We start from the raw sequence: 14,481 nt of genomic DNA on the forward strand, positions 1-14,481 counted from the left end.
AGACTATTTTCTAAATGGGAAAATGCTTATGTGCCCATTTCTCTTTCCAAAGGTATTACTTCACACTTTTCCACATTGTATTCCATCTACCATTTCTTTGCCCACTCTCCTAACCTGTCCAAGTTCTTCCGCAGCTCCCTGCTTCCTCAGTACTACCTTTCCCTCTACATAACTTTGTATCATCTGCAAACTTAGTAACAGTGCCTTCAGTTCCTTCCTCCAAATCATTAATATATATTGTGAAAAGTTGTGGTCCCAGCATTGGCTCCTGAAGCACCCCACTAGTCACTGGCTGCCATTCTGAAAAAGACCCCTTTATCCCCACACTCTGCCCTCTGCCAGTCAATCCTCTATCCATGCCATCATTGTGTCCACTCATGGCTAAAGTATGAACTGGTCAATGCTCCTGACAGGGTGACTGATTATCCAACTCAGTAATCAGTTCTCACTTGCCTCTCCATTTTGTTGATTCCTTTAGTCCCAAGAGCTACATCCAACTTCTTGAAAAAGTACAATGTTTTAGCCACAACTACTTTTTGTGGTAACAATCGAGCCAGCATGAAGGGAACAGCCAGCAGTTTCAAAACAGGCTGATCAACCAACAAATTACTGGAAATATAGTGAGTCAGCTGCTGTTACGAGAAAAACAAATGGCAATCTTGGAGGCACTTACTCATCAAATGATTTCAACTGATGGGTAAGTATACAGCAGAAATATCATAACCTGTTATTGCTCTTCAGAGTGGCCAGCTTGCCTGCCATACAGGAGGCATTTTATAGATTTCTGGACTCAGGAGTTCAATAATTTCAGATCATAGCTGTCCCTTCTATTTCTGAGCAGCAGTAATTGGTCATGATTCTGTTTTTGTCATTTACATTTTGCTAGACTCAACTTTTTGTTAAAATAAAGTTGTTGCATTACCACCTCCTTTTGTCATCATTCCTTTTCTTCCTCGCCTTCCAGCCAATCACTGACTTTTGTTCTTTCCTCCCCGTTTGACCTTTTTTCTACTTATTTGGATCTTGTTTATTCCAAACCTTTTCCAGCTCTGATGAAAGGTCATCAGCCAGAAACAGTAACCATTTGTCTCTCTGAACTATTAAGTGTTTCTAGCATTTCCAGTTTTTTATTTGTGCATTTCCAAAGAGTTGTTCTTTCTACTTTCTAACACTCTTTCTAATAAATTTTAAAATTTTTATGTGAACTAGTATCATTTCAAGGACAACTCAACAGTTTCATTGCTATTTCGTAAGCTTACCAAGATATCATGAGATCTGCAAAAGTTTCAAGTACAGTGTAAAGGGCAAACACAATCCAGTACATCATCCAACGAACCTGAAAGAGGGAAACACAGAACAATATTTTAGTTAGAAATGTCAAATTAATTTAACAGAAGCAATACCTTTGCCTTTTCCAAAAGGGAAGCAAAAATGATTAAGCAAACCCTCATAAATCCTAACCTGTGCTTACACTTAGCATTTTATAAAGTGATCAAACTGCTCACTTTGGAGGAGTGAAGACAAGCTGCTGAACCAAAATACTATGCTTGAAAAAGCCCTTATTTGGGAAGGGGACAGGATGGAGGAAAATGCCCACAGTACTCCACATGGCATGTACAGCAACCTAATGGAGGTGCTGTGGGCTGTCACTGAGCAGAATCCAGAGAGATTGGAGGGACATCAGTGAATCACGAGGAATAAGTTGTTACTGGAGGTCACTTGTGTCTGGTTTCAGCAGTTCACCATCAAATCAAGAATGGTGAGCAGCATGGGGTGAACATATGCTGCTGAAAGCCACAAACAATGGCCAAAGGAATCTACTCACTATTTGTGCTACATAATGGTGTGAATGGCATTCATGTCACTCACAATACTCAGCTCACCAAGCTGTAAAATCACACGCAGGTGTGATAAATTTATGGAATTAAACAGTAACAATTCTGGGGCACACTTAAACGGATTATATAAATACATACAAAACAATATTAAGTCACAACTTAATGTTCAAGTGACATCCTTTGACATTCTTGCAAAGTGCATACAGATCTGGGACCATGTTTAAGATACATTCCAATCAATACTAAGCAACATTTACTAGCCATTATTATGGAAATAGAGCCGCAATGCACATTTTGCAAGATACATATACATCTATACAAGATCATTACTGCTATGTCCCATAATATCTTAAAATCTAGCACTTGACCTTGGAATTTCAGTGTTGCTTCTTAGAAGTTATGCCATGCAGTCAGTTCAAACTCTCATAGCAATTAAGGGGTTATTTTCAGCTTGAGTAAGTGAAGCAAAATGCACGCATGCCACGTAGAAATTGGGACAAGCAACGTTTGGCTTTAATTGATGAACTTTCCATGAACTTGGCCATCTGTTCCTCTCACGCTACCACCGTCATAATGGTGTGGTTCAGCGCCAGTGCCTATTTGGTGCCACCTTTGGTGGCGAGTTGTGCTATTAGCTCCCAGGAGCCAGCAAAGTAAAGCACATGCAAGCAAAATACAAGGACAGTCAACAAAATTCTAACATTTAATCGGGCCTTCTCATACTTGCCAATCTTTCTCCCAACTTTCACAAAATACTTGCATATGTTTAAGAGAGGACAAAAGGTTGAACCTAAAACACCAATCCCAGTATCAGACAGTACTGCTGTGTAGTTACCGCGTTTGCAGATATTTGGTTTAAATTTACAACATTCCACGTACTTAAACATTAGAAAATAAAAAATAGTTCTCGGGAAACTTCAAAACATTAAAAACAGCAGACTGGCTGGAGCTATTGTGCAGCTGGTATGTGACGTGAATTGATTTCACCAGGATCAAGGAGATAAATCATGGGGCACTGATGCGTCTACTATTTCACGCTCCCCCCTGCCCCAGAGCAGAACCCTCCCCAATCATCCATGTTTTCTCCCCCCTTTTCTATATTCTCCAAACAATCACAAAGTTGCTCGCAAAATGGTGACACCTATTGCTGACATCTGGGTACAAATGGCACCTAATACATATGTCGCATAGGTCATGAGTATCAAGAGCAGCAACAGCATAATACAAGTGCATTGATCAAAGCAGTGATAGCATTACTGTGCTACCAGTCAGAAAGAGAAGGGAAGGTAGAGCCACTGAGGACATTTCATTACACAGAAACATCCCTGCCCCAGCCACCTCAACAGACTAGCACTTCACAGCCTTCGCTCTGCTCACAGCCTTGCCTCTCCAATTAGGAACTGAAAAAAAGCAGCGGGGGACCTCACAGCCCCAGGAGCCAGCCACTGCCTCAAGCGGCCAAATGGCCTGTTCCTATTCCTTATGGAGTCATGGGATTGGATTCCTCACCAGGGAGCCTGTCCTGTGCTGCTCTGATCTTACTCCAGCTTTTTCTCTCTTGTCTGTTTCCACACTTCCCCATCTATAAGATGCACTGCCGCTCAGACCACCACCGCCTCAAAAGGACAAGGGCAAGGGGGCACCCAGAAGCGCCAACACCTGCAAGTTACCGTCCAAGCCACTCACCATCCCGACATGCTAATATATTGCCATTTCTTCATTGTCACTAAGTCAAGATCTTGGAACTCCCTCCTAACAGCAAGCACTATAGGTGTGGCTATACCACATGGACACTGCCGTTCAAGGTGGTAGCTTACCAGCATCTTCGCAATTTAGAGGTGGGCAACAAACGCTGGCCTAGCCAGTGATGTCCACATCTCATGAACTTTTTTTTTGTTCATATATCCAATTCAATCCAATCCAAATTCAGAGTCTCAGCAAGTGAGACATTCCCGATCCAAGCTGACAAGACAGGGCTCTCAATTCCTGTCTTGGGCTTGATCTACATGATCCAAGCTGATTGCAGCAGGCATTGCACCTCCTCCGAGGCTTAATTTTATTTGCAATTTTGTACCCTTGAATAATAACAACAGGCTGAAAGATGCTAGGTTACCACTCTGCTACCGGAAGTGAGAAGGGGAGAGACTTCTGCCTGTTAGGCATCCAGACGGTTGACGACACAACAGTAATAGGCTTATTTTAATATTCTAACAGAATATTCACTCAACTGTTTCTGTGAGCGAGTTGGAGGCAGCTCAGGATTTGGTAGTGTTTAAACTCTGGAGCGAAGGAACAGCATACAGCAAGATTATTTCTCCAGCAAAATGCTAAAAGCAAAAGGTAGCTCCCTAACGAAAATTTATATGCATAAAATTAAACCAAGTTGCTGATACAATTTCAGACTCCAGGTGTGATTGTGCAGCGCCTCTCCCAGGCCCTGGTTTCACATCTGACAAATTTAAAACAAATTAGCTTTAATCATGCTAAAAAAAAACCAATAACAATCTTTTATTATGTTACAAATTAATGAAAAATAGTTAAATAGGAAAATAATTTAGACTACAGTAGAAATACACAAGGGGATTCATAGAATTATAGAATACCAGGATAAATGTCACTTGGAGTCTGTGGTTTGGCCACAATCAAGTGCAAATACATAAACGAACACCATTATGCCGCTCCCTTCCATTCAACTTTGCCAGGTTCACACACACCCCTATCAGGATTTAGCTTTGGTCATTCGCACAATGAAGCGCTGGGCATGTGATGCAGTGTTATACACATTGCAATTTTACATTAAGTCCCTAAAATATTCAAACTACTGCCCTGCAAGAAAGCCTGACCACTACTCATCTCCGCCCTGAAAATACAGGCAAACAAGAACTTGCCATGTTGTAAACTACGGGCACAAAGCTGCATCTATCCAGTGACTTCAACATCAAAAAATATAACCTCAAATAACACCATAATTTCAGAAATAATTTCTACCACACACTCAACTTTGCATTAGTTTTGCAATTTGATATTCCCTTCCTGAGGACAGCGTTTCAAGCAACAACACAAGTGCAATTAAAATTATTGATCCTTCATTTTAGGGCACAAAATTCCTCTCAATGAAAGCAATGTTCTTTTACCATTATTGGTCCCAGGCATCGCAACACAAACATCTACCCATTCCCACAAAGAGGAGGCACAAAGTAAGTGTGGCAGCTAACACAGAATTAACGTATTAATCTTACTTCAATTTCATGTAAAGTACTGGAAAAATTAAACTTGAGAATCATGTGCACAACAAATCAACTTGTGTTTATAAAATTACTCATCACATTCCAAAGCATTTCCTATTCAATGAAGTACTCATGAAATGTAGTCACAATGAAGAAAAGCATAGAGCCCGATTTGTGCATATCAGGATTCCACAAAGATCCCCAGAATAAGGTGCCATATACTCTGTGGTGCTTTTGTTTGCAGGACAAGGATTGGACCAGACAACTCCCCAGCTCGTTGAATGCTGCCATGGGATCCTTCATGTCCACCTGAGCAGGCAGACAGGTTCTAACATCTCATTCAAAACAGTATATCACTCGCCCAATACCACATTGCGCCAGACAATTACGTATTTAAGTCTCTGGATTGATCTCGAGCCCACCGCCTTCTCAAAAAGGAAGAGTGCTACAAATTTTGGTATAGCTAGATTCACTGCAAACTAACTCGCCTTACTAACACTTTCAGCATCTAGGTAGAAATGACAATTGGGTCAGAGTGCACCAAAACTCACAATGGAGTACATTCCAATTTGCATGAAGCTTCTAATAAAGTTCCACACAAAACAACAACAATCAAATTCAGCTGTGGAAAATAGTTACACAATAAATTCTGCACATCAGTCACTTCGAGCTATACTGTCTCCAGTATGATTGGCAGGGGAGCTACACTTCACCTCCAACCTGGTTACAAAAAGCTGTGCCACTATGGGCACAGCAACAGATAAAATTTAATGTACTGCACAGGAAGGAAACACAGACAACATTCATACTCCATAAACAGCGTTGAAACAGCCACAGACATCTAAATGTCTCAATGGATTCAATGTTAAAACATATCCAAACACTACAAAGCAGCAATCCAAGTTAATAGGATGTGGAATTACATGGCCAAAGCATTTGAATCTAGGACAGAGAAAATAATATTCAAACTTTAGAGTGCTATTTGGATCAAATTACATCATGAACACTGCATCCAGTTCTGGTCCAAGGAAACAAGGGAGACATTCAAGTTCTGCAGGCAGTGCAAAATAAAAAGCCACAGTCTGATCCTCATGTCAGAGGTTAAAGTTAGGACAGACCGAAGCTTTTCAGATTAGCCTCTCACTGATAATTATGACCTGACTGTATGCCTTCCAGCATTTTCTCCTTGGGTTTCATTTTTTTCCCCAAGGAGACACAGTAGTTAAAAAAAAAATCCACACCAGGATATTTCCCAGAAAATAATTGCAGAACAAGTTGTTTGGTTATTTGTTCAATAATCCATTGAAAAGGCCAGTGAGAAAGCCTGCTATCTGTTTTAGATAATCCCCAAACAATAGGACAACCAATACCAAATCTAGAAACGAACATTTTGTGACTTAAATGCAGCCGTTAGTCAACTTACTTTAAAGTGGACAATATCTAATTGAAAATAAATCCAGCACAGGAACACCTGCTAACACTATCAACACTGACTTTTTTTAATTCATTCATAGGACGTGGGCCAGCACTTACTGCAATCCCTAATTGCCCTTCAGAAGATTACTACTGTGTTTTGTTATTGCAATCAGTCATTAATAGTACTAAAAACAGCAACTGCAATTGCTGTAAAACTATTAGAGGATTGCTGACCAGATCACATTCATCTTGAACTTTGGCCCAGGAAGAATACAAAAGCCCTTTAGGATTTTCTATCAATTCCCATATAAGGGCTTTTGTCCATCTCATCCTTGTACATAAAGTAAAAGGAGGCAGGAACCCCCATTACTGGGCAATCCTGCACCTTAGATCTTCAAGGATCCAGTGTTAACCCAGAGGCCAGTAGGCTGAGGTGCAACAAACTACAATTTCAGCACAAATGGATTCCATTGAGGGAATGGGGTGCTTTGGGGGCACATGGATAGGAGGTTGCAGGGTCCCAAAAGGTGTTCAATGGTAAAGTAGCAATAGTCTCCTTACAAAGCCATCCACAAAAGGTTGTGTATTGTTTCCAGTCACCAACCCTCCAACTAGCTAGCATTATCCCCCTGCAATGAAAAAGGGGCATTGATTTCTCCCCTCCACTCGCTCAGCCACCATCGCTGCCATAAATAACAAAGTGGATACACAAATAAGGAGGATATACTCTCCATTACATACCGGGTGCTCACCACTATAATATTCATTTACATCAAATGCATAAAGATAATTACTAATGGTTCACCAGAAAACAGAACGGTTTTCAAATGTGTCAGGATCTTGTCGGAGAGAGAACCATCCTGAGAGCAAACTCCCTGGGACACAAAGAATATTGAGTGCTCATTTACAGTGCATTTATGGAACAAGTTTCAACAACTTTGACTCCGTTTCCATTTTATAAAAGCTTTTTTTCCCAAAAGATTTCTAAGACAAAACACAGCTGTTTTTTCAGCCCACTTGCAAGCTTTTTTTCATGCTCAAGACTATAATCACCACCGAGGGAAAAAGTGTGAGATCAATTTTTGAACTTTTTTTTGGGTTTTTGATAAGAGAGGGGATTAAGGGTTATGGGGAGAGGGCGGGAAAGTGGAACTGAGCAGCGACAGATCAGCCATGATCTTATTGAATGGCGGGGCAGGCTCGAAGGGCTAGATGGCCTACTCCTGCTCCTATTTCTTATGTTCTTATGCTGTTCCTATTTTATAGGCAAACAAAGCAGCAAATCAGTACGTGAAGTAAATGGACAGTTAATCTCAAATCCTCTTCAGAGATGCTGCCTGACCTGCTGAGTATTTCCAGCAGGTTATTTTTATTTCAGATTTCCAGCATCCACAAAATTTTGCTTTTGCCTGTCAATCTTTCACATTGCAGGATGAATGTTGGCCAAAACACTGGGAGAAATCCCTGCTTTTCAAACAGTGCCGAGGATCTCTTGAAGGCAGGTGAAGAAAAGTACAAAGCTCTCAACAATGCATCATGCCAAGGCATGTGAAATGTCAACCTAGATTATAGGACTTGAATGTATTTCTTCTGACACAAGGGTATTAAAAATCTGAACCAAATTGATACAACAATGCTTGCGAATATCACTTGCTCATCTGAGAAGATTGAGAATGTTTGGAGTGTTGGATGGAAAAGCCCTTCAACTTACCTGCTGATAACAGATTCCTCCAAGAATGAAAGGGATACATGGAAATCTTACTGAGCAACAAACTCCCACTCTTGCCTTACCCCCTTTCAAGAATCTTTTAGAAACTGAAAGTATCACGAATAACTAAGTTGAAACAGTACAGAGTGTTGTAAAAAGTAACGGAGGTTCAACATAATGGGACTTCTCATTTAAGATTTTTCAAACACCAATCAAGTAAAATTGCTACTGGGCTGAAATAAATTTAGATTTCAAATATTTATTTAATATGAGATAATTTTTTCTTCCTTCAAGTGAAACAAATCACGGGTAACCGAAGCCACAATTAACTTCACACTACTTTGTGAACTGCCACATTGCTTCTTGGCCTTCTGGCTAAGATCAAGTGTCGGATCAAGCCCAAGATGGGATGCAATGCTTTATCTTGTCAGCTTGGATCTTGTTTGTCTGTCTTGTGGGGACCAAGAATTGGATTTTGAATTTGGTTTTGGAGCAAGCAAGGAATAGATTTGGGGTTGTCCAGTCCACTCTGAGCATTGGCTCTGTGACTGGATTGAGTAAAAAAATTTAAAAAACAGAAGGTTACAGCACAGGAGGAGGCAACTCAGCCCATCGTTCATATACCAGCTCTTTTAAAAAGCCATTCAATGAGTTGCACTTCACTGCTCTTTTGCCACAAGCCGGTAGAAATAGTTGACAAACAAAACCTTGTTAAGTGCTGTATTAAATGAAGCAATAGTACAAAATGTCGATTGCAAAAGGTGAATGACAGCTTAAAGCAGAAAAGTCTCAAACATTCAGCTCAAGATTTATTAATAGGAAAAAATGGCAAATAAGAAATGTGCTTATCATGAACGCTGAACTTGACAAACCGTTATGTTTTGAAATGTACCTTTAATTCAACATAAACAGGACATTCTAGAAAAATAGCTCACTTCAGACATGCATGTGATCTGGTTGTCACAGGGAGAGAAACTCAAACAGAAACCCACTCAAGTGTGACAACCTTTGACCTAAAAACAGTAACATGAAGGAAAATAAGTAATTACTGGAAAATGTCTGGGGAATCTTAATGGTTTTTAAAAAAAAAATGTTTGAAGGAGGACATTTAACAATGGTTTTAAATGTCTTAAACTATAATTTGTGGAATACTGGTGACCTGGAAGCAGTACCAACAGAAGGAATGGTAAAATGGAGAGTCTGCGAGGCTGAAAACAGATAGAGGATCGGAATTCAAATGGGAAGAAATAAAGCTTTCTATGACAAGGTCAGTTATCTATGTAGCAGCAAGAAGAAACAGAATTCCAGAAGCTCTCGGGGAAACAACATACGAGCAAGCTAAAATAAACTGAATCCTAAACTCAGTGCAAACAGCTCAGGCCGATATTGGATGCCCAGGTTGTGAACTGGTTATTCTTGATTGAAAAGGAACTGACTGGACGTGTGAGAGAAAAGATCATAAATGTCTGCCCACCCTGTCAGGACTAACCTAGGATCTTAGGTGGAATACAAATACTGTTGAAGTGGTTCAAGAGCCACAGCGATTCAGTGGAAAAGTTGGAGATCCTACATATTCTATAAGCTAAATTGGAAAACTTTGGAATTGCATGTGGTGGCACGAACAGCAGTGATGTTTGATTCATTAAGCACAGTTTTGTGGTATCATCTATTTAAAGAGAAATTTACCTCTATTTGTTTGCATGTTAATTCATATTTAATTTACATTGATTCTAATTTGTGAAGTACAAGTTACAAAAACTGAGATCTTGGGGTGGTACATTCAGTAAATTGGGTTGTTTTGGTTTGTGGATCCCCTCTGGGATTGTAACAGGTTGCATTAGCAAAGCGACTGAAATCTATGTATTTTGTGTGAAGGATGCTGATTGAAGCCTCTCATATTTGATTATAAATATAAAATATAATCGAACTGTGGGCAGAAGTGAGAAATGAGGCGACTGATTTTCAAGAAGATGAAAGGTCAAATACCTGAGAGGGAATGGGGGGGGGAGAAGAGCAGCAGCATCTACACTAACAGAAAAGGGTAAGATCTACAACATGGGACACAGTATGGCCTTCTCCTGCCCAAAATAATGGAGCTCTTAAAAATTTAAAGAAAACCACTGGAAATCAACCAAGACAACAACCCCATTTAACAGGAGTTAATTGTACATGACAGAGAATTTTGATGAGGAAACATAATATAAGGAGTTGGGAATGGAAATGGTCAAAATCAAAAAGGTGCGAAAATTTTGTAACATTTTCATATGATAGCACAAAGCAAAGAAGTCACAGCAGCACAAGGTGCCAAATTTTATAGCATTTGAAGGACTGTGAGGCCATTTCCAATGGGCAAACTGTGAGACTTCAAGTCACTATCTTTCTCTTGGATAAAAGCTGTGCCTGTAACAGTAAAGTCATATTCAACTCAAAACATTTAACCGCTTCTTTCTCTCCAAAGATGCTGCCAAACCTGAATATTGCTAACACTTTATTTTTCCAGCATTAGCAGTATTTCATTTTTACTTCAGATTTCTCTTTTTCCTTTTAGTATCATCAAAATTTTGGGCCAACGCATTCGTATCAAATTACCAAATGACCTCAGCATTTCAACTTTTCATGTAGTTAATACATGCAATACAGGATGGCATCCATACTAACAACAGGACATGGCCTTGCTGGATTACGTATGTCAATGGCAGGGAAGCTGCTGCAGGGAATTGCCATTCGTGAGCTAAGATCCTGAAAATTCTCTGTTCATCATCTACGAGTACACGGTAATTCAATCCCAGTCATTCGAAGCAAATAACATGTTCAGGGAACCAGTCTTCCTTAGCTCCTTGGTGTTTTCTCTCCGATTTGGATTCTAAACGCAATTCCCACACTTACAAAAAATAAACCAAGATCAGATTCATCTCAAATTCCAACTATCTGATGCAATGAGACACGAACCAGTCAGGTTTAACCAGTTTATCCAAGTTAGCAACAGACCAAATGAATTCCGGTATGGTTTATCATATCTCTTCTCATGTGTCTGTCTCCCCACCCACCATCACACGTTTATTTATTTGAAAGTAGTCGTTAACATCCCATATGTCTAGCAACTTATCCACTAGTCTCACGAGCCAGGAAGTTCCCAGATTCAATTATTTATCTGTGCTGAACAGACTGACCTTGACTGAAATGAACAGATTCAGTGAAACTATGCCATAGCCAAGAATCAACACATTCAGTGTGAGGCAATAATGTGGGAATGAGGGTGGCCACATTCCCCAAAGGTACATCATTCCTGACTCAGAATGCTAAAATATCAGCAGGTTGATTCCCCCCCCCCCCCGAAACCAAAAAAGGGCCCCACAATGGTTAGTACTGCTGCCTCACAGCGCCAGGGACCTGGGTTCAATTCCTATCTTTGTGGAGTTTGCACATTCTCCCCAAGTCAGCATGGGATTCCTCTGAGTGCTCCAATTTCGTGGTTAGGTGAATTGGCCATGCTAAATTCTTCCTTAGTGTACCCAAACAAGCGCTGGAGTGTGGCAACTAGATTTTCACAGTAACTTCATTGCAGTATTAATGTAAGCCTGCTTGTGACACGAATAAATAAACAAACAAGTGTTGCCATGACAATCCCAGGCCAGATTCAAACAGAGCTTTGCAACATCCACTGCAATGCCCTGACCCCACTGAAGGTATTTCTGGACAATCATCAAATTCTGCATTTAACATGCACCACATATTGATGTTCATTGTTCTTGTACAGAAATGGAACCTCAAGCTACATTTACGCTCTTTTAACTAAGAGTATTCCAGAAACAATAAAAGCTTCATTTACCAGTTCACTATTAGCCTGGTCATCTTCAAAGCCCAGTGTTTGCAGGATGAAGGCAAGCACACAATCACTCCCAGGTAGCATTTTGTGTTAACTGAGATTTTGATAACCCCTTCCACTGTCCAGTACTCCAAGGCCTTGGGCCGCAGATTCTCTCTCTGCTGGCCACAAAGGTATCATTTTGATACAGCGGTGCCTCTAGTCCTGCTCCAGGAGTCATTACTTGGAGAGTTATAATATGCCCCCAGGTTTCGCCACCTTGGAGAAGGTGGCGCACAAGAAGTTGCCAGGGATCCCTCTGGGTTTTGGGCTGTCTTGCTCCTCTTTTCTTTATTCAGCTTCTCTTTCAGGGGATATTAAACATCTGTCTGGTCAAAGCGACTGGTCTCCAGCATGGCGGTCGTGGGACTGGACAGAATAACTGCGAGTTCAACCCATCTCAGATTCCTATCCTTCTGCCCATGCTGCTCCTCCAATCATAAGTTGTGTCCCCAGAGAAGAAGCAAAACGTGGAAGAGAGGAAACCTGCAAATGCAGGAGCTGGAATAGCAAGCTTGAGAGAAACAGAATCTGTGATTGAAGGAGTGTACCCCTCAGAGATTGCATCACTACCATGCTTATTGCTCTTCCAACAACAGCTCTGCACTATTTTCCTACTCTGACTGACGCTTGCACTTTCAATTTTTCAGCCCTGTTTGGATTTTCGAGGAGGCTGATGCTTAAGATATATTTAGAATGGCAGAATTCCAAAATCCAAATGTCAGAAATCTGTCAAACAGCAGAAAACTCTTGATCCCTGAAGGAGTTTCTTTCACAGAGCTTGATAGTAGAAGTGGATTCAAGAGATAATTTAATACATCTCAGGAGAAAGAAATAATTCAGGAAAAGTTAATGAGATTCACCTAGACAGGCATATTATCTTGTTTTGGCCAAATGGCCATCTGGCCAAAATAGGACGATACATGCTTTGCATTGTATCTATACATAATATATATATATATATAAAAAACTGGCAGTAAAGCTGTACATTTATTCCAGCTGTCAGCTTTGCCTCATTGAGAGCACTCACCTGGGGCAGGTGGTCTTTGGTTCAGTCCCGCCACAGAGACTTGAACACGCACTTTGATTACACTCTGGTGCAGTGTTGCAGAAGAACTGCTGTCAGTTTTGGATTAGACATGAAGAGCAAGCTCCAGTTCTCAGGGTTCCCTCCAAACTGCACAATAACCAAGAACATTATAGTATAGGAACAAGCCCTTTGGCCCACCAAGTCTGTGCCAACATACATGCTTCTCTAATCTAATATTTTCTTGCCTCTATGTGTTTCATATCCCTCATCCCTGCCTATGTATCTATCCAGACCTCTGGACAATCCCAGTTTGCTCAACCTTTCTGCATAGTCCATATCCTCCAAACTAGGCAACATCCTGGTAAATCTCTTCTGCACCCTTTCCAATGCATCACACTCTTCCGGCAATGTGGCAACCTGAATTGAATACAGTAATCCAAATGCAGCCTAACCAAAGTCTTAGACAGCTGCAACAAGATTTTCCAATTCCAATACTCAACGCGCTGGCCTATGATGGCCAGCATGCCATATGCCTTCTTGACCACCTTGTCCATCCGGGTTGCCACCTTCAGAAAACTGTGGGTCTGCACACCTACATCCCTCTAATATTTCTAAGGGCTCTACCATTTACCGTATACTTTCCTTCTGCAGTAAACCTTCCAAGTCGCATCACCTCACATTTGTCTGGGTTAAATTCCATCTGCTCTCTTTCGTTCCAGATCTCCAGCTGATTTATATCTTGCTGTATCCTCTGACAATCCTCCTCACTATCTGCTACTCACCCAATTTCTGTATCGTCTGAAAATTTATTAATCAGACCACCTACATTTTCCACCAAATCATTGATGTAATGATTTATACAACTGCGCAGAAATGCAGAAGTTCCTGTGTGAGCGTACACAAGTCAGCCCCTTAAAGATGTCATGCATGTAGGACTGTGTAAAAAAAAAACTTTTAAGGGTCTGCAAATTTCTGAAAAAAAGGGTACGCTTATGTGGGGTGTGAGGATCCAATAGCATTACTTGAAGTCACCTAGAGGAAATTCCCTCAGTGCCTTAGTCAATATTTATTTCAATGGACATCACAAAAGTGGTTTCATTGACAATTCCTCTCATTGCTGTTCAGGGATCTTGTTTGCACAAATTTGCAACCACGTTTGTCAACATTTTTCAAGTATTTCAGAGCAGTTCTAAGGATATCACCAGGTGGCAAAGAGATCCCACATGCCAGTGTCACTAAGAGATCTAAATCCAGAATTTAGTGATGCAAATACTATGGATCATGAGTTCCATGTTGACAGAGTTCATCCATTACTGAGAATAGACTTGGCTTAACATTACATGAAGCACCTGTCAAATATGGACCCTAGCTTTACTTGCAGATGTTTCCAACACCAC

At 40.7% G+C, this 14,481-nt stretch overlaps 1 protein-coding gene across 1 annotated transcript in view; it reads right to left on the bottom strand.

Annotated features, from left to right (window-relative positions):
- The window catches only part of LOC145354298 (receptor expression-enhancing protein 3-like), a 60,736-nt gene that overhangs the window by 14,175 nt on the left and 32,080 nt on the right, over positions 1-14,481 (bottom strand). Inside the window, exon 3 of the mRNA XM_080205411.1 lies at positions 1,260-1,336. Coding sequence (XP_080061537.1) covers positions 1,260-1,336 — 77 coding nt within the window. The remainder of the gene's footprint in view (positions 1-1,259; positions 1,337-14,481) is intronic.

This window comes from Carcharhinus amblyrhynchos, chromosome 17 (assembly GCF_965287045.1).
Source record: "Carcharhinus amblyrhynchos chromosome 17, sCarAmb.v2.hapA, whole genome shotgun sequence".
Taxonomy (NCBI): domain Eukaryota; kingdom Metazoa; phylum Chordata; class Chondrichthyes; order Carcharhiniformes; family Carcharhinidae; genus Carcharhinus; species Carcharhinus amblyrhynchos.